At 44.4% G+C, this 22,233-nt stretch overlaps 1 protein-coding gene across 1 annotated transcript in view; it reads left to right on the forward strand.

The window, feature by feature from the left end:
* LOC147702691 (START domain-containing protein 10-like) overlaps positions 1 to 22,233 on the forward strand; it is a 322,928-nt gene that overhangs the window by 156,106 nt on the left and 144,589 nt on the right. Inside the window, exons 2-3 of the mRNA XM_086931354.1 lie at positions 16,257 to 16,404; positions 17,685 to 17,788. Coding sequence (XP_086787480.1) covers positions 16,257 to 16,404; positions 17,685 to 17,788 — 252 coding nt within the window. The remainder of the gene's footprint in view (positions 1 to 16,256; positions 16,405 to 17,684; positions 17,789 to 22,233) is intronic.

Here is a 22,233-nt window from a genome sequence, read left to right on the forward strand (position 1 = left end):
TATCCTATTTTGAAATATTCTCATTATCTGCTGCATACACTTTTCTGTAAGAATTTTGATAAATATCGATTTTTCCTTGCCTCCTCACTATCGATTAATAAACACATCAAATTTTGTCACAAATCATTTTATTAGAAACACTGGAAAGAAAAGGGCCTTTTTTATGTGAATCAAATGATTGTCAATAATGTGATCTTACCTTTCTATCAGCTGCAAGTGACCTTTAACCTACCTGATTCTTTTATTCAACAGAATAACATTTTAACCCCGATACTACAGACATGTTTACAGAATTTCAATTCTCAACCAATTCCAACTTCCTTCATTCCTGATGCTCCCTTTTACCAAATTTCTTCTGACACTATTCCCAGTGCCTCATTTGTTTATAAAACTTTATCCACACCTATATACACACGGAATAAATCTAATATTGAATTAGAATGGGATCAGGACCTTTCTCAAACATTATCTGTATCTCAGTGGGACACATTTTGGCAAAAACTATTTAAAACATCCAAAGCTGCAAATATCACACAATCCTTATATTTTTTTTATTTATAATAGAGTTGTTATTACTCCCCTTCTTTTAGATAAGTTCAACCAATCAGCCTCCTCATCTTGTTGGTCATGTCTTACTGCTGAAGGTTATGTAATGCACTTATTGTTCTATTGTCCTAAGGTACATGACTTTTGTAAAGCTGTTTGGTCAAAATGTGTATCGATTTTTTCTTATACGGTTCAATTTAACATTCACAATGTATTTTTAGGTACTATGTCGCCTGACTTTGATGAAATTACATCCAAATCAATTTTATTTGATCTATTTATTGATATAGCTTTTAAGGTTATATTGACATGTTGGAATTTATTTTGTGATGAACATAGAATTGCTTTGGTGCCCCATGCTTCAATATATCTACAAATTAAATCTGATTTACTGTGGCTACCATTCACTACTTTTCTATCATCGGATTCACCTTTATAGTTTCTTCTTTTATGCTCCTTCTTTGCTCCTTTTTCTTTTTCTTTTTCTTTCTCTATCTTCTTTTCTCTCTCCCTCCATCTTTTTATATAACAATTTTCAATTTCCTTTCTTGAATACTGTTTGCCTTTTCCTACTTCTCACAGGTTCCTTGTACACCAATACTATTTTTTTACGTCCTACATTTACTCTTATTATGTATTTTGCTGCATAATCTTTGTTTAGGACTAGTAATATAAGAGTTATATAATCTGTTTTATCTTTTATATTTTACTCACTTAGACTACGGATGGTTTGTATGTATACTTGTATACTTTTTCCTGCATCGGTACTTAATAATTATATTTGTATTCCTGTGTTATTTATCTCCAATAAAAATTATTTAACAAAAAAAAGTTTGAAGAATAAATGGCTGATCTTGCCATCAGTGCAGTGTTTAATTTGAGCCAGTGGTTTCCAGGGCTCGGCACCAGCACTTACTTAGCAACACCGGCACTTATGACAATCTGCCACATGGTAGCATTGTTTGTCTAGTTTGAAGACTAGCACAACAAAGCGTACATTAAACATTTCTAATACCTGCAGCCACAGCCATTAGATAGATTTGGGGCCCTGGAATAGTCTGAATTGTCACACTTGTAGGAGTGTGATGGGTAGTAGCTGTGTTGATACTTGGCAGCACAGACAGCGGCAATGGGCAGTGAAGTGGAAGTTGACACCTGGACAAGGGTCTTGCAACATTTTTACAATTTAAGCACTGCATCATTGGAAGTCACTGAGGTGATTGTTGAAGCCCAGTGCCAACCCCCCTGTTCTAATGGAAACCAGCACGCCCATCCATGGGATGTCAGAAGTCTGGTTCTCATCAGGTGTATTTCTCAGTGGCCTGAAGGAGTCTGTGTCTGTAACCCATATACCAGTTACCACGCAGGTATGATGAGGGCGTTTCTAAATCACAGCTCAAAATTAGCATCAGTTCATAGCAGCTCTGTCGCAATTCAATTAAAAACAGGGCACAAGTCTGGAGTAAACATGGGTAGACAGCGTCCACCCACTATTTTCACAGGTGGACGCCATCCATCTTGCCAAGAAGTTGGGCCCCTTTGAAATATGTAGACCTTGTACTGGTGTAATTTTCAGAGACCGGGACACACTCCGAGGCACCTGCATGTTGTCTGATTCACTCCAAACAGCAATGTGCAGGCGGGGAGGGGACTTTGTTGTTTTAAATTCCAGCAGAGCCCCAAACAAAGGCCCTCTGAAGCTACACACCCAGCTGCAAATGAAATGTAGCAGTAAAAGAGGCAAGCAGCTTGTAATTACTTCACAAGTACTTAAGAGAGGCATGGTGTTGACTTTGTTTAGTCCCTGTCTATAAGAGATATGCATGTATTTTAAGAATGTCCGATGTGCTGGTCTGCCCCAGTATTTATACAAACAACAATTTCAATACCACTATTTTGTTTTATTTCTTCGACAACTCATCCCAATGCGCTTTACATCACACGTTTACATTATACATTGACAATAAATCATATGTGTGTAAATCAGTGTACAGGATGTGTTACATAAGACAGTGAAGAGTGTAGGAGTCACACGTCCTTCATAGCACACTGGGCTATGTTGGAAGGATTACAATTGATGAACTGCAAGTAACAAAAGGATCTCTGTGATAAAAGCAATAACCCACTTAATTATCTACATAAAATAAAAATCGGTCATATGCATGTTACATGACGTCCTTTGCATGAGACACATAAACCCTCTGTGCTACTTTGATTCAAAACTGGAACTAGACAAAACACAGATCTCTCCAGCAAATGTGCAAACCTCCAGAGTTCTCTCAGAATTATTATTATTCCCTTCCCTGAGATTAACTGGGAACATAAAGATCTCTGAAATAGGTACCTTAACCCCATGGGATAATTTAAAATGCAGAATTTACAACCAAGCAGAACATACTTACTGCCACATTTCTCCTTGTTGCCAGTTTAGTTCTGGCAGACTTCCCCAAAAAATTAATGTATAAGATGAAGTACAGATTTTGTGTAGGGGCTACGTCACGTAACGACCCCAACGCAAAATCTAATTTGTTAAATCTCATAATGCGCTCAAGCATACTCATAATTAACCTGCTAAACATATGTGTGAGTTCTTAAGATAGCATGTCTCTTATTCTGATGTCCCTTCCTGCGAGGTCATGGGTGTTGATGCCACTTCCTGTGATGTCACATACTATGATGCCACATATAAAGTCACACCCTGTGATGTCATGCACTCTGATGTCACACACCATGATGTTGCTTGCATACTGCCTAAATTGGTTAGTCCGCCCATTTCTGCTGTTTAAAACTTGTGCCCTGCTTATTAACCTTATTACCACTAGGATCAATATACCTTGGTCCGAGGGAGTCCACATAAACTCTGCCTGACCTCGCTCATAATCTTTCTTCGAGGTTTTGTCACCTAACCAGAGATCAGCCTCACTCCTACCAAGCGAGCTTGGTCAATGGCACACTATCACAGAGGTATAGTTTCTAATCATTCATAATACACATCTAAGAGAGTGAACCACATTATGGCCGAGATGCCTTTCACCCCCTCCCAACACAATCCCCAAGGATGGGAAGACGGATGCAGTTCTGAACTTTTGGAAGGCGGGAGGGAGTTACCCTCCCGGCCGTATTTATTAAAATATGAAACAAAATTAAAACATTAAAATAGCAGTTTCATATCATGTACAATTTTTCATTTATACATTACGTTGCAGTCACGTTTATTGGCTAACCTTAACAAATCTCTAATACAAAGGTTCTCCTAGCCGAGTCTAAACATCCTGCAAATGCATACTTTCTAAATAAAAATTGTACATCCTAACATTACGGGCCAACGGCAAGGTCGTAACCGGTGTCAGATCCCTACCACCAGAACTCCCCCCTCACGTGTGAGGGGCGGGCGCACAGAGGACTGTACCTCTGTGCCAACTTCCAATTTCCCTTGTCTTAGCGGGGGCCCCTTATTTAACTCGACGCCATCTTAATGGTCGTCCGAGGACTCGTGTGAGGTGTCTAGAAGGTAGCGTGGACCCCCCTCCCACCCCACACTGTTCATCACATCCGCCGTCGCGGATATCCTGGCCCCGGGAAATTCCTAGGAGGGGCATCAAGCCGCCTCCTCCCCTGGGAGGGGCCTATGACCGCCTTCCCTTCGGCGACCCCATACTTAGTGGGTGCCGCCTCCCCGTGTGAGGGGCCAATGGCTGCCTCCCTCCGGGCGCTCCCATCCATAATGGGTGGCGCCCCTCCTCTAGGGATCTTGAAATTACTGCTCACCGATCATGACCTTACCGCCACAGGCCGGATAGTTGACCGGCTATCCGGACCCCCCACACTCCTATCAAAGGTCATGATTACACAAACCCTTTAACCATGCTACGAAGTCTCCTATGAGTAAGACATTCCCCTCCCGGGACAAATGAACCCCATCTTCGAGATACATATTATCCCCCGAATACAACCATGCAGAATACAGTGCAACTGTTCTGAACGAAACAATCTACCCAGCTTGTTATTGACTTTCTTTACTGAATGATTCAAAGCTGACACAAAGAGGGCCCCTCGCCACACCTTCCTTGGAATCATGTGCGACCATGCTATCGTGCACCCCGGAACCCTCTTTGCCAGCCAGCTAACAGTGGATAGAACCCGCTCGAGGAGTACTCGCCGACCGAGCGCCACCAAATCATTACCACCCAGATGCACTATGATTATAGACGGCGGTGACCTTGTCCGCCCTAACAGACCCTCAACAAAACATTGAAACTGGTGAATACAGAGCCCGCCCATTCCGTGGAAGGTCACCCTGTACCCGTATTCCCCAGCTGCGTGAATCATGTCACCTGCTTTGAATACATCCGCGGCACGTCTCACGTATGAATGGCCCAGGACCCACACCACTCTGTCCTCAGCCGGTGGTCTTTGACCGCTGGTCCCCAGGTGTCGGGTCGACTGCACAGTCCGCCCCGCCTCACAAGCTCGCGAAACTGTAAACCAAACAAAAGACAAGAAGCGTGAGTGCATGACATTAGCTTCACAACATGTGCAACCGCACATACCTTTTATAACAGTTCGAGGACCATCGCCCCAACTTTTTCACCATTTCCACACTCTGACCCCCGGCTGTAGCTTCTGTAGCAGCCCCTATCCTGAAGGAATGGGTCCCAAAATCGCTGGGGTCCAAGCCAGCTGCCGCGATTGCCAAAGTTAACACCCGCTGAAACTGAAACCTTGTCAGTGGGGTGGCGTCAGTGTGTCTCAGCAAGCTTCCCCCCCATGCTACCGCCCTATGCGCCAGATATTCCTCAACACACTGCACCGGGCACATGGGGGACCCTCGCATGCGCTGGACCACAATACTGTCCCCCATCGCACCCTGATCTGTCTTAGACCTGGCGATTGTGATTACCATTGAATCACCCTTGATCTGGACGTGCTCCCGACACAGGCCTCCCCCCACATCCTTCTTATTTCTTGCCACCAGCTCGCTCACCCGCATCGCCCCATGGAATGCTAATGCAAAAGCGGCCCGGAATAGCACTGCTTCAGACTGGGAGGAACATGTCGCGGGGAGCACCGACATCAACAGGGACAATCTTTCTAGCCCAATTGGCCGCCTTTCATCTACTCTACGACCCTCGATGCGTTGCCACCCTCGCAGCGCCTTCCTCACCAAAAAGGACGATGTGGGGTCCCTGATGCCATACGCCTGCGCCATGAATGCAATGGCGGCCCGGTGCCTATTGGCCGTCGCTGCCGATCGGCCTTCCTCGTGGAGTGCTACTAAAAACTTCAGTACATACTCCTCCTGTCCCCACTTATCCCCTCTTGCAGGGCCCAAAAATGCACAATAGGAACGAAACGCTCCTTCGTATACCTTCCATGTCCTTGGAGCTAAGCTGGCTCCCACGAGGTCCTGTAATCCGGGGCACCGAGTGACCAGAGAGTTTCGGGGAATGGTGCCGCCACTAGTTCCGCGGAAGGTAGATAACCCCTGAAGGCCTGCATGTGGGAACGAGAGAGTGCATCAGCCGCTTGGTTCAGTACCCCCGGCACGTGCCGCGCCCTAAATTGCACGTTCAGTCTCATGCACAGCAGTACAATCTCCTTTAATAATCTCAAAATCCACTTGCAGCGTGCTGCCTGGTTATTTATACACTCAACCACGGTCATGTTATCGGACCAAAACACCACTGAGTGATCACGGAAATCGTCCGGCCATGACTTCAGGGCCACCAAAGTGGGGAACAACTCAAGAAACCCAATGTTACCTGTTAACCCACAGGTGTGCCACCACGTCGGCCATGTTTGTGCCGACCATCGATTACCAAAGATGGCGCTGAATCCTACGCTCCCTGCCGAGTCGGTCCACAAACCCAGCTCGTCCGAGGATGCTGGTGGTTTGCTCCATACCACTCGACCGTTGAAATCCGCCAGAAATGCCAACCATATGCGCATATCCTGGCGAACCTCTGCAGACAGTCTCGTGCGGTGGTGTCCTTCTTTGAGACCGACCATGGCTTGTGCAATAGAGCGGGAAAAGGGGCGGGCCATTGGTATCACTCTAAGGGCGAAGTTAAGCTGGCCCACTGCTTGCTGCAACTGGTGTAGAGTCACCTTTACCTTGCTAATGCACACTTCTAGCGAGGCCCTAAATTTCATTACTTTGTCCCTGGGCAAACGGAAGCATCCCTCCACTGAATCGAGCTCAATTCCAAGAAACTCGAATGAAGTAGATGGCCCCACCGTTTTCCCAGGTGCCAATGGCACGCTGAATCGTTTCATGAGATTGCAAAATTCCAGTAAAGCCTGTGCACATTCCGTGTCACCGGCTGGCCCCAAGAACAAAAAATCATCTAGATAGTGCATCACCTGTGTATAGCCCGTAGCTCTGGTGAACGCCCACTGCAAAAAACAGCTGAATTTCTCAAAATACGCACAAGAGATGGAGCAGCCAATAGGCATACATCTATCCATGTAATAGCGTCCTTGAAACACAAAACCTAACAGACGCTGATCCTGCGGGTGTACCGGGAGCAACCGGAATGCTGATTCAATATCTGATTTAGCCATCAGCGCTCCGGGCCCCAGGCGATTCAACATGGTGACGGCCTCATCAAAGGATGCGTACCGCACCGAACAGACTCCTGGATCAATCGCATCGTTTACCGAAAGACCCCTAGGAGCCGACAAGTTATGAATTAACCTAAAGTCACCCGGGTCCTTCTTGGGGACTACTCCCAACGGTGAACAGATGAAATTAGGAACAGGCGGGTGCCTATATGGGCCGGCGACCCTGCCCCGGGCCATCTCTTTCGCAATCTTGCTTTCCACCACCACCGGGTGCTGCTGAACGGACAGTTGATTTTTACACAGTGAGTCTCCCCGAAAATCCCCCGCCGGGATGTGGAAACCATACGAGAAGCCGTCCCGTAACACCCCAGCGGAGACATGATCAGGGTATTCGTTTAGCCAGGGGATCATTGCCATGATATCTACGGGGGTAGGTAGTGGTACCCCTTGGCCGATATTAGACCTGTTTGGCACCTCCTCTACCCCCGGTATCCCCATTCTTGGCTGTGCACGAACTCTCAGGGTGTGAAGAATGTCCGCATCCCGCACACTCATGTCTGAACTTACATGTCCCCTGTGGCCTCGTGCACCTGCCTCTGTTAAAATTCAAGCAAACTCCTTTCCTACCCCCATTCCCACCACTCCTGGGTTGGTGATCACCCGCAGGGCTTGCTCGAAAGGGTGCCGCCGATTGATGGCGGGAAGGCGCCGACCCATACTCTCCGAGCGAGGACGACTTCGTTGTGCCCGGCAAGAGCTGCTTCTGCCAAGAGACGGAGTCGAGACAGTCCCACGTCAGAGACGAATCGTGCTCCTTGGCCTTACGAAATTTACTATCATAACCCCTCCATTGATCGCCCTCATATGTCTCATAGAAATCCATTATGCGTGTCTGATAACAGGCTAGTTTACTCAAAATCTCTGGCTTACGTTCACCCATAATAGCAGTAAACATCCCAAAGGCCTTGGCCCAATTAGAGATCGTCTCATCCACCCTGAAGCCCGCCATTTTTGCGCGCCACACACTCGGATTCAACAAATCCTTCTGAGCCTTAACATACTCAATTTCGTGATGATCAGTCAGGAGGGAAAACATATTTACGTATTTATCAGCCCAAATCATTTCCTTCGTGGCCAGTGGAATATGCTGAACTACTTTTTCCCTCCTTGAGGGCAAAGACCCCCCACTTGCCATTGGCAATGGCTGCTTACCAGACTCCATAGTTGGTCCCGCTGATTTTCCACCGCCAGCCGCTGGTCCTTCCGAGGGAACCTGTGAGGGGACAAGAGGGAGATTCAGCTTCGCGGCATCTCGCGATTGCCGCAACTGCTTCATTAGCAACCTAGCCTCTTTGGCTGTGTCTCCGGGTGCCGCTGCACCCTCGGTATTCTTTCCAAGCCATGCGGCCAACTGGGCGGCCAACTCCGGAGGCATTTCCTCCTCGCTGGTGGGCGTAACTACCACCGGAATCGGTTAGCCCGGATCCGGGATCGGTGCCGGGGCCTCAACCGGACTAACTGGGCTTGCCGGGGGTGACTCGGGAACTGGGGCATCCCCCCCTGCCGCCCTATTCCTGGCCCTTTTACCTCTCCCTGTGGGGACTACTCCCGGCAATGCTGGTCCGATGACCTTCTTCGGTCTACCCGTATTGTTCATTGCCGCCATCTGCTTCTTCATGCTCGCCATTTCTTTCATCAGCATGCGGAGCATCTGTTCCGTCCCTGCCTTCTTTCCGGCATTCTTGTCAGGCATCGTTGTCGAATACTCGGCCCTTGCTGCTTAGCTATTCAACGAGGGCCTGGATCCGGAGGTCCGAAGTGCAGAGAAGGCTCCTGGAAGAGAAACACAAAAATTACAAGTTCTCAAAATTGCTCCTTGTTCCGTCGAGGGCTCACGTGCAACAAGAGGGTGCAGCTTCCAAGCACCGGAACAAGAGGACGCTCCTTTGGATTGTTGCTCCTTTTATTCCTCTTCGGGAGGGCGTGGACCCTCCTCTGGTACGCCTACGGGGCGTGGCCAACGGTGTAGGTGTCTAGGACAACCCCTCTTGGGCGGGAAAAGGCGCGCCCCGGCTACGCCGCTTCGGGCATACCAGCCGAGACACGCCCCCCGCCCAAAATGGTTTCCCGGGGGGGATCCGGGCCCCCTACCATACGTTCGGGGGGACCGAGTGGTCGCCCCTTTCCAAAAAGTTTGTGTAAGTAACCAAAACCATTGTGCTAGAAGTGGTCAAACAGAGATTGGTTCCTGGCGCCGTATCGTGATGAGCTGTGCAGGCTCAGTGCCGAACCAAACATCTGTGATTTGCATCTAATGCCCACACATATAACTTGGAATTTTACCAAATTAAGATATGTACTTCAGTCAGAACATGTTTGAAACGCAAAGAGTCAATATTTGCTCACCATTTCTGACTTTTCTCCATAAAATTCAAGTATTACCTCAGAGTTTTTCCAAATTCTCTGCATGAAAGTTAGAACACAATTAAACAGATGCTAGACCCTGCGCTGGGACAGCGCCTGTGAATACGATATAGCCCAAGATGTCCAACACCTGTTTCATGGCCCTGTACTAAAGAAGTGGGGTTTCAACCATTTTGTGACTGATCCAATTATCCAAAAATACAAATGGTTGTGGCCCTTCAGAATAAAGATTTGGTAAAAGGTATGTACAAAATCAGCATATTAGTAAATGCACTATGCTGCTGGAAGTATATATGTGTGCTTGTTATATTGAAAGTTTTATGTGACCATGTCACATGCCCATGTCACAGTGGGGGTAAGAAGAAATATACATACTCTACTGTTAATCCTGAACCATTCAATTTTGCATAAAGTGCATATGCAAAACATGTCAGATATCTGAAATCTGCTTGCATCTGCACAGCAATGAGCTACTTCTACAGGTTTACCAGATAGAACCACCATTGCACTACCACTGCCATCTTGGTGCAGCTTGCCCTAGGCACAAATGCTTATATGCAAACACTTAAAGCTCTTTAAATGAAGTGTAACCTACTTGAATGAAATTACTAAAGTCATAACTCATAGTCAATGGCAGGGAGGCTAGTGCATATTACAAGGTATATAATTTACATTGGAACACATGAAACTGGCATTTTTTAAAAATATAATTATACTACAATTAAAGGTAGGGTGCATGGGATTTAAGTGTGCGACATGTAGAACATTAATGCTAACATGTGATTATCATGACAAGAACTAAAAGCTATTTTCACTGTGGCATGCCACACTGTCCTCTGTAGAAAATTAAAAAACATATTACAATACTAATTCTGTATTTCAGGAATGGGATCAACTAGAACAAAAGAATTAAACAGCTATTTTTAATAGTTATTACAATTCAATAATGAAGTTGGATGTTTAGTAAAGATTAAGGAAAAGTAACTTTTAAAAAATTACATTTTCCCTGTCTGGAGGCTAATTTATATTAACTCACCAGCTTCTCCCAGCTTGTTTTTGGCCTAAATCAGGTGTGAATGACTCTTTAAATTCATTCCAAGAGTTACACAATAGGTCATTGTGACTGTCAGGCTGGCCGAATGGGCAGAAATGACCCATTTTAATTCAAAAGAAGGGTGTGGACTGTGGTAAATGAAAGATGCAGAGTCCACTTGATAAGTTAAGATCCTTTATTGCAGGTTCCTTCCAGGTTAGATAGACAGGTTAAGTTGTAAGGGAAACCCCACCAGGAGCCAGCTGTTAGCAGCTCAGCCTGAGATGACCAACTGCCACAGTAAGTAATAGAAAGGCACAGTGAGCTAGAGGGACACCCTGGCATTCTATGATGTCATAGATAACAAAGTACAGTCTAGCCAGAGAAGAACAGTGGAGAGGACATTTACTACACATCCTCTTCCTTTATGGAGTAATAGCAGAATAAAGGAATGATCGGCAACAATACCTCAAGTGCAACAATCAGAAGGGAAGTACACCAATAAAAAGAACCAAAAGTAAAAGTGTACAACACGAGATGACGTTAGCATGAGGTATCATTAGCAGAGAAAACAACATAATATGCCACACCCCCCTCCCTTAACGAAACAGCAAGGTTTCGAAAAAAAACAAGACCAACAGCTAAGTTAGCTGCAGACACTCATAACCTCCCCACACATGGGTACACCACAGGGTAGACACTCTAGGAACAAAAATGAGTGTAGACTGGGAGAGACACAATAGGAGTAAGACTCACTCAAAGTAACCCAAGAGAGCAAACCCCTTTGACAAGAATTCACCCAAAAAAAAAAAATACCCCAGATAAAGATGTGCTGACACTAAACGTATGATGGATTCACTACTCAAAATCTTACCAAAATGAATCCCTGGCCAGTAGCAGCAAGAAGGTAGACTTCGAAAGGAAAATAGTGCACAAGCCATCTCCACCAAAAGCAGGGGGTCAGCGCATAGTATGGCGAATGGACTACCCACAAACACTGAACCTCCCCTGAAAAGGGTACACCGCAGGACAGCAATCCTGAGGATAAAAATGGGCGTTGACTACCCAAAAACACACAACCTCCCCTGAAAAGGGTACAACGCAGGGTAAACAAAATAACCCTGGGAAATGGGGCATGGACTACCCATAAACGCACAACCTCAAAGGGTACACCGCAGGACAGTAATCCTAGGAATCGACATGGGGCATGGACTACCCGCAAGCACCCAACTTCCCCTGAAAAGGGTACACCGCAGGATAAAGACAATAACCCTGGGACAAACTATGGGGCATGGACTACCCACAAACACCAACTTCCCCAGAAAAGGGTACACCGCAGGATAAAAACAATGACCCTGGGAGAAACGATGGGCAAGGACTACCCACAAACACCAACTACATGAGGCATGGACTACCCACACAGAAACCACCTCCCCTAAGTAGGGTACACTTCAGGATACCAACCCTGACAATAAGGATGAACATACACCACTACATGGGCATGGACTACTCACACAGAAACCACCACCCCTAGAAGGGATACACTACAGGAAACCAACTCTGACAATATAGATGAGCATACACAACTACATGGGGGATGGACAACCCACACAGACACCACCGCACCAAACAACGACACACTTTGCAAAGAAGCACCAGGAATTTCCCATGCTAAAAACACACTCTGAAACAAACAAAACTGTGTTAAATGATACACAAATACATAAATAACATAAGCTCCGGTGAGCGACCTCTCACCCGGGATCTGTACACAGCAGTGCGCGGTCATCGCTGAAAGTTCCCACAAGATGAGAAGATCGAAGGAGGAAAGATACGGGCCTCGCCGGTTTCCAACTAGTGATCCAAGTGGGAGTTCATACATAGCGTCCCAAGAACGATCAAGAATGACTCAAATGTCGTCTGTGTGCTGAGGCATGAAGAAACGTTGCAGCCGAAAGACAGATGCCTCATGAAACCAGGTTGGAAGACGAGAGCTCCGACAATAAAACAAAGCACCGAACAGCTGCCCTCAGACACGCCGAACAGCAACCAGGAAGCGCACAGAGTAAGCTGTTGTTGTGGCAACCAAGCTAAACACAAAATGGCCACCACGTCGGTCGAAGCGACGTAAGAAGCGTGTCTCCAATGAAAGGCGTCACAGGCGTCACAGGAGCCAAGGAGATGAGGAGAATCTCGCTTCACCAACTCCCCGAAGCATTCCGAAGACGTCACCATAAGGACGGCAGGCGGGAAGGAAGGAAGACCGCTTGTGACCAACCGTCGACCAACGGACATCCAAGACGGTGAGTACATGAGGTTGGAAAGGCGCCGAAAGCTGAGGCTGAGCCAGACTTCAAATCCTGCCACAATAGCGCAGCGCCCCCTTGAATGCGCTAGACAAGGACAGCGCCGGTCCCAGAATACGCTCATCTGCACTTTCCAATTGCTGAGGCCATCCAGACTTCAAATCCTGCCACAATAGCGCAGCGCACCCTTGAATGGGCTAGACAGGATCAGTGCCGGTCCCAGAGAAACCACTTAAACCAAGCAAAATGTCACTCGAGTGAACGCTCGTATGGATACACAGGGCAGAAACAAGCAGAGCAGGCAGAGGCTGATGTAAAGTCTCTCAGAGCAGACAAAACTCAGTTTGCAAGCTGACTACAGACAGATGAGCACGTACAGTAGGCAATTAGTACAGAAAACTCAATGGTGCACAAGAACACTTCACAGCAGACATTAAGGTGAAACACACGCCCTGGGTGCAGGCTGTCCAGGTGGAACAGGACACTGGTGGGGTCAGCAGAGCGTTACCTTTAGTGTGAAAAGAAATCTCTTTGAAAAACTTGAATTCTTAAGTTCCTTCCTTAAGTTTGTTAAGTTCCTTAGGTAGTCTTTAACCGTAGATCAAGCGTAGGTTCATCCTTCTAAGAATCGTCGCCAAGTTGTGGTAAATGTAAGATGCAGAGTCCACTTGATAAGTGAAGATCCTTTATTGCAGGTTCCTTCCAGGTTAGATAGACAGGTTAAGTTGTAAGGGAAACCCCACCAGGAGCCAGCTGTTAGCAGCTCAGCCTGAGATGACCAATTGCCACAGTAAGTAATAGAAAGGCACAGTGAGCTAGAGGGACACCCTGGCATTCTATGATGTCATAGATAACATAGTACAGTCTAACCAGAGAAGAACAGTGGAGAGGACATTTACTACAGGGACCTGTCATTCTGTTGTCACAACAATGTCAAATACTGCCTGACAAATCTATTTGAGGCATAGTCACATGTAACTCTTTGGCAAACTCAACTAAGAAGGGATAAAACAGGATGCCAGGACACTTCTTGTGTATCCAGCTCTATATTTTTGAGGTGCAAAAAGACTTCTGGAATGCCAGAAACCGGTCCTCGGAAGCTTGTTTCCGGTCCAGGGAAGGCGTGGCTTGGCTGTTCGGGCTGGACTGTTCCCATGAGGCACAGGGTCAGACTGATTTGCATATGGCCATGTGTGAACTGGGGTGGTGTGGAGTGCAAAATAACGATGGATTTGGGCCCAGATCTCTGTACTGGGGTGAATGTATGACATTGTTCTGCATTCTGTCCATCAACTGTGGTTTTTGCGTATATTTTTGTGGGACACCCCTTTTGCCTTGTCTCCTGGGTTGTTATGGATACAGGGCCTGCTTCATGCTGGTGTTTATTATTTGTCGTGGGTGGACACTAGTAATTTCCATAGTCCACTACCCTTCACACCCTACCCTTCAGAGCCCAACTTTAGTGTGGCCGAAGACTTTGGCGATCTTGGCTCTGCCCTAGTGCAGGGCATTTTGTAACTATTTGCATTTAAGCAAATATGCACTACTGAAAAAGGGGGTATGGTTGCACCCAAGATCTTTTACCTCATTAGCTAGGGAGTACCCAGAAGTCAACCCACCCACTAGCTAGTCTCAGGCATAAATGTGGCACACTCCACACACCTCCTCAGAACACTTTCTGGACCTGTGGAAGAACAGGAGGAAGGACTGCATCTACCACTTGAAACCTACGAGGAGACCTGAAGGACTGGACCTGCTCCCACTTGTACCCACGAGAAAGAAATGGATTCAAGGGGTCAGTTGGCTGACCTCCTGTGTGGCTACAGGGACACAACAAACTTCCAGAGGCCTTTTTCCTAACATATCTAGCCGACAAGTAGCAACTGGGCCTCGTTGGGATCCTGCTAATGGTCTCTGCCTAACACCATACAATGAGTCTATAAATGCTTACCCTGAGGTCACAGGGGCTTGGAAGTCTACTTCTGTGGGTTTTTGGGCATACGAAGAAAGTTTGGGAACTTTTGAAAATGTTTCCCCCAGACCAGTGGGACTTAGAAACTTTTTCCAACATTTTGATTTCCAGACTTTCAACAGGACCAATCCACTTGGTGATCTGACCCAGGCTGCATCGTGATCAGCCTGAAATTGAAGCTTGGTCTTGGTCTACCGCGTGCATTACCTATAATTGGAGCTTTACCCTTTCTTGTTGCAGTTTCACTTAAATCTTTAAAAATCAATAGTTCATGTTTCCCTTATTGGATTGCTGTCATTTTAGTGTCATTTTGCATAGTGCCATTTTCTCTCTTTTTATACATTGGAATGGAATTTTTATTGTTTTTTAAAGGAATTGTTTTGGTACTTCTAAATGCTTTACAAATTTTTATTAAAATAAGCCTGTCTGCTCTGTGCCATAGCGACCAGGGTTTAAACTCTCGTTTAAAGTACTGAATCATTTGACCGGCCCTAATAAGATAGCAACATTAGTTGTGGTGTACACCAACCCACCCCAACTAACCTCCCACTTTCTCATACTTGACTCTCTTTAGTTTTGCTAAATTGTTCCGTAATCTGAGTTTTAATGAATGACTATTTAGTTTACTGCGTGTGCTGCTGCATTCCCGCAATCCCTCAAACACATTTTAAACCAACCTCAACCCACATTACCAATTGGTGATACAAGCTCACTTTGAGAAATCTTAATTTACACTTGTAGGGTCAACCTGACTAGGTAGTTCTGGGACGTGACCTGAAAAATAGGCTTTCTTTGACGCTCTTCTCACTTAGCTTGCCTTGTCGATATTGAACAAGGGCTATTCTGCCCTAAGAACCCACTCACTCCCAAAACCTCTGATCTAGAAGAGCATAAAAGCTCAATTCGAGTATACCATTCTTCCTATATTTTTAATTTATGCCCGTTTTGAAATGGTACTTCACACAATCCTGCAGGGGTTTCTTAACTCTATTGCACTAATTGGAAAACAGTTTGACTGTAGAAATAGTTAGCGTCAAGTAGAACTCACAATGCCCGATGGCCAAGTTATGATTGATATTGCTGGTGCCCCGGTCACTATTCCCAAGTTGTGAGGGGCACACAACACCCCAGTTAAGATGGTCTTTTTCTACCCAGCGGGGGACAAGCAGGGCCATATTCCTTGTTGACTTTGGTGCCGTAGCACCCTTGCAAAGCCAGTCCACTGTGTTAAGTCACTAAACCACCCAGACCTGTTTGTTTCAAATATTCTAAGGGAAATACAGAAATATAGTGTGCACAGTGGAGAAAGTCAAGTTTTGGATGTTCAATTTGTTTCTGTGTTGTACTTTCATGATCAGCCATCTTGCTGCTCTAGTCCCTCCATCTCACTGTCAATTTTTCTGTTTTGCAGATGCGAATCGTCTGTAAGGATGTACCTGCAGAGACCCTCTACGATGTCCTTCACGACACTCATTACCGAAAGAAATGGGACTCCAATATGATCGAGACATACGACATTGGGAGGCTAACAGTCAACGCAGACGTGGGTTATTACTCCTGTAAGATTCTTTTCTTCCCATGAAAAACACAGGGATGGGGAGACCTTGGGAGAGACTTAAGTGTGTCCTCCTACATTACTGAAGAGTATTGCACAATAATAGTTACAGAGAATACAGGTGTCAAGCACTAGAACTATCACTGTGCTCTTTGCCATGAAACTAGTACTCTTTTAGTCTTATTGTAGCATTAACCTATGAAAAACCATGCTGAGCACTGCTTAGAAATGTCAAAGGTGGCCCGTTTTCTTATTGTTTGGGGTACGTTGAGTCACAATGCGAGGAAAGCTATTAGTGCAAAAAAGTGCCCCTGATCCACGTTAGATGAAGGTACCACTCATCAAATGACCACCAAGGTTATGATGAAAGCTACAATCCCCTGATGTGACCTAAAAGCATCACTGACTATTAAGAGACCGAATGGCAGCACAGGAGTTGGTGGTCTCAGATCAGTCCCCCGTGGGATGGTGAAGAGCAGGGGCCAACTGGCCTACAGGCCAAAGGGGCAATGCCTGAAGGGGTGGTTTGACAGATCAGTGTGTGAGCTGTTTTTTTTAGCAGCGTTGTGCCGGTTTTATGGCCATGTGGGCCATTTTTTTACTGTTTATTTCCCATATATTACTACTTTTTTAAAATATATGCTTTGTTAATGTTATTTTGGTGCCTGGGCCTATTTTTTGTTCCAATCCGACTGGTAAAGATGTATTTCCTTCCCAAATGAGAGTGGAACATTATGGCATTTTTATGTCAATTCCAGGAGAGAGGACTCCAATTGAGAAAGATTGGAGTCTGTGCAGCCCTGTGACTCCCCAGAGCAAGGACTGTAGAGCTTTGTTCTATAGCGAACTTAGCTTGGATTACCATAGGCAGGGCTACACATGGCCTGGGCATCGAAGTGTGAGCCTTTCCAAGGCTCTATCCATTCCTTCTAACCACTGCTAGCTCAACGTGGTTGCCTTGGCGATGCAGCAAGACCGGGACTTTAACTTCAGAGGGTGAGATGAGATGAACCTAGAACCAGGACAATGTAAATGCCTCCTTTCCACCTTGGATGAATAGGCGTGTCTGAGTGCAGTAGAGAGGGGCCCAGTTCACTCGAAGAGCGATTCCCTGCATTAACACATGAAAGGCTCTTCTCTATGAGAACACGTCTGTTGCTACTGAAGAAAGCAGGGTCCAAGCTCCTTCTACACTCATCGGATATACATAAAACTGCACATCATATGGCTCCAGATTTATAGAAGACGGCTTAATGCTCTTATTTATTGTGTTTTTTTCTATAGGGAGGTGCCCCAGCCCACTAAAGAACAGGGACTTTGTGACGCTAAGGTCCTGGCTACCACTTGGAAATGATTACATGATCATCAATTATTCTGTCAAACATCCGGTGAGCTTCATGTATCCCCCTTTCACTCTTTGTTTCTTCACCTCTTTGCCTCTCTCTTTTCCTCTCACACTCCTCTCTTCTCTCTCTCTGTCTCTCTTCTTTTCCCTCCTCCTCTATCTTTTACTGTAACTCTTTCTCCATCTCTTTCCTTATCTTTTTACCTCTCTCCCTCCCTTCCGTCCCTCTGCCCTTTCTTTAAAATGCTGTCTGCTTTACTCTTTCCATTTCTTTCTGTCCCGCATTCTCAGATGGTTTCTCTTTTCCTCTGTTGCTCTTTTTTCTTTTATTCTGTCGTTCTTTCCCTCCCTCTTCTATTTTCTCCCTCCTTCACTTTATCTCTGTCTCCCACTTTCTTGCTCACTTTTTCTCCTATTCTTTCTCGTTCAACCTTTTTCTCTTGTTCAGTCTTTCTCTTTCGTTCCCTCGTTGTCTCCTCGCTCTTTCTCTTTTTTCTTTGTATTTCCTTTATTGTTATTCTCTTGCTCTCAATCTATTTAACTCACTTTCTCTCTTTCTACATCTAGTTCTCACTTCAAATTGAGTTTGTTTGTATAGCAAGTCTAAAAAGAAAAGTGGATAAAGAATGTGCACACTGTACCCTTTGCAAGAGAAACAACCAACAAAATGTTCTTATGCATAACAATTCTACCACAAAAAGAAATCTTGTGGCTAAAATCACCAACAAATTATAGTTTTGATGGAAATTTAGGCACAGGCAGGATAGTGCAACATTTGCAGCGTCTCAAATTTATGAACTGTGCGTAACCTTGCCAGAAGAATTTTTATTTGAACACCAGTATTAGGATATGATACCTACTAAAAAGAAAGTTTAGTTCCATGTAGACTTCCACTTGGATTTTTCTGTATAAGTCCTTATGTTTCTCCCATTGCTTTGTAGGGCATGTTTTCTCACCTTTCTCTGTCTTCAACCTCACTTAGAAATTGTTTCATCATGTTTAGTTCTTCCATTTCACACTGGGTGTAGGACCTGGCTTTTATTGTTTATCCTTTTGCTTGTGTTGACCTACCTCGGTCTCGAGTTGGCGGTACAATTTTTGTGCATGTTGAGTGTGTGTGTTTTTTCTAACAGAGGAGGTGTGTGTTGGGTTATGGTGAATGTGTGATGGATCTGTACCAGCGCAGCTTAGGAGTCATCTGTACCCGCTTCTGGAGACGAGTGATGGCCTTGCAATGATGTTCTCATTGCCAGAGTGCTGCTACCATGAAATCAGTAATGTTTCATAGGATTTCACTTTTTAGTAATTCTTACTGTACTACGTTTGCGTACTTTTACCCTGGATGTGCCAGCACTGAAAACGCTTCCTAGTTACATGCTACAGCTTTTGTTTTTTATTTTTTTATTTTGCAGAACTGCATGCAAAGCATGTTGCTAAGTAATATTAGCAATATGTTTGTTTCGTCGATTCAACACGAGTTTTCACTTACATATCATCTTTATATAGTAAGAAATTGTAAAACATTTGTCCTCCTATTTCAACTTAACATTTTCCAAAGACACATTATTTTGGTCCTAAATTCCCACTTTTTATTTTGGGCCTGAGGCGGGAAACCTTCCGGTGTCTGTATCCCACCAATGGTTTGCGATCATAGTAACAGTCACACATCATTGATTTATATCCTTCTTAGAAGTTTCCCTGTGATAAACACTGGAACCACAATAGGGCTATTCACTGATTCAATGGGTAAAGACTATAACAACTAACCGAAGAGCTGCGGAAGGAGTAACTTAAATATAGTTCCAAATCAATATATGTGATTGGCATCAAACGAATCCATCCAGTTGCAATCATTAAATTAATTTGCTTAATAAGGAATGCTCCAAGTAAATGATCAAACTGCATAATCAAATATAAATTTAAAAACATACATGTATTTTTGATGATCTACTTAGAGTATGCCTTATGACACAGATGTGTTCTCTTGAGTTCTTTCATTATTGCTAGTGGTTAGATTCATTTGATACAATTCACATATTTTGATTTGAAACTATATGCAAATTACTCCTTAAGGAGTTCTTTGTTTGAATGTTATTTTTCCTTGTGAGTCGCAAAGCTGACATTGCAAATGATAAATCCATTTGCATCTCATAATTTTCCTTTAGTACATTTCTAATTTCGATTTTACACTCTAAAAGCCTGCCATTGTGTACACCACCAGCTTTACAGGTATACCAACCTTTCCTACATCAAGTGCATGGTTTTTGCACTTGCTAAGCCTGCAACATGGCATGCCACAGGCTTTTTGAGTTTAAAAACCATTCATACATCAGGCTCATAGTTCCTGCAAAAGAGACAAGGGGTGCAGATCTTTTCAGGCACCAAGACAGCCTTAGCGTTGTATGGACCCAAGACATATCTAGGACCATACTTAGCTGGAAAAAGCCGCAGGCAGGGCTAGCATCTAGAAGTTCTTGGACTTTAGATATACCAAATGTCCATGAGAGAGATCGCCAAGCATGTTGCCCTGTAGGTGGGTCACCATGAGCCCGACGAGTTGTACAAGCTGGTTGTGGTCTGAGCAAGGAGTCAGAGCTCCTGGATTGTCGGCTATAAAGAAATGGGCAACACCAATACATCTTGGGTGCTCCATCAATATCTCCTGCTAAACCAAATTTAAGAAGGGAATGCATTTGTTAACAGCGTAGGTACTCATCCACAGAAGAGATATATTCTTAGCCAGTTACGGCTGACCACCTATTGAAATTATAATGTTGGTGCTATCTCAGATAATCTAATAATATAGAGAGAAAGGGCTTATTTATACGTGTCGCATACATTGTTGTCCTCAAGAATACATGGAAATGTGTCCCTAAAGATAAGAATCAAAACAGCATTTCAAATAGAAATCAATTAATAAATCAATGCTGAATTGTTTGAGTCAATGCTTATTCAAACAGACTCAAGATCAGTAATTTAGACACCAAAAAGGTTTATTAAATATTAAAGTGCAATACAGAAGGAAAAAATATAGTTAGACTCAAGCTCAGTCAAAATGTATGAAAAGTCTGCCACAGGAAATAAGCACAAGACTCAGAAATAATTTACAATACAGGCTAACAGCGTTTCAAATATCTGCAGCATGAGAAAAATCTGAAAAAAATAAACGTCCGGAGTGTGCAACAAAACAATAGGAAATCAGGCAGCAATTTTAGAGGCTTGGGGAAGAGACAAAAAGACCTGGCACACCCATAGAAACACATCTTTTTATAGAAACAAAATCCCCATTGAAAGCAATGGAAATCACACAGTCAGCACAAGATGAGTACAAGTATTACAATTCAACAAATCAGAATACAGCATTATAAAAAGTCATATAATACTACCATCCTAGCACTATTCAGCTAAATTAATAATAATATGGCTTCTCTCACCTAATGTCATCAGACATGTTAGCAAATGTCTGGTACATAAACAATGAAAATCTTATGAATTAACAGACCTAAAATGATTAAAACAGGAAGAGACATTGGAGTGCAACATTTTGACAAAAGAACTTCCTCTGAGGCTCTTTAAGACAGCTTGTCATCACAAAACAACAGTGCATATTTCAGTCGGTGTGATGTGAATGAGAAATGGAAACATGAAAAGCATGATGAAAATATGACTGCTTTAGAATTCAAGATGGAGTCGCGGACTGATTGAGGCCTAGTTTGGCCTATGCCAAGGAAACATACTTCTGTACATCACAACTATATTGTTTCAAATGCAAAATGTCCATGTTACTAAGCAAACATTATTTAAACCTCAAAAATAATTTTGACACTAGAATGTAACTCACAAATTTAGAAGGCAGCTGAGCAATATAGGGTGCAGCTAGAAGAAGTGTAAGATTATTCCTTTTACCTGGTATAAATGCTTTGCAAATGGCAAATCCATACCCGCCCTTAGCATAGAAGGAAGTGTAGTCATGTAATACATACTTTTTTTATACTAAAACGATCAATCACACCCCAGGTGGAGAATAAGTATACACCTACACCCCAAGGTCCTAAATAGATCTGAGCCCAGGCAGAACCAGACTGTGTCATTGTTACAATGACGCATTCGAGGTCGGTGAAAGCAAGCTCTTTCTCTGTCCTAATCCAATAGGCGGAGCACATATTTGGAGGCAGCATGGAAGAAGGTGGTGTATGGGGCAGCCTGTTTCTGGAATACACCCAGTTGTGCATCCACATGTAGTGGTCATCAAAAGTGGGAGAATATGTAAGAGATTCTTCATCACCTACAAGAAGGCCTCATGAGGAAAACACAGGCCTTTCAGCAGGGGGTTGGGTCAATTTCTCATCAATGCAAAAAGATATCACTAGGTGCTTCTGACAGAAAGGAGACAAAGAACTAGTTGTAGGGAGTAATTCTTGGAAAAGCGTAATAGCAATGTGGCTTTAACTGTGCTAAATTTTGGCCCGAGCGGGAATTACAATCATA

Source organism: Lissotriton vulgaris, chromosome 7 (genome assembly GCF_964263255.1).
Source record: "Lissotriton vulgaris chromosome 7, aLisVul1.2, whole genome shotgun sequence".
Classification (NCBI taxonomy): Eukaryota; Metazoa; Chordata; class Amphibia; order Caudata; family Salamandridae; genus Lissotriton; species Lissotriton vulgaris.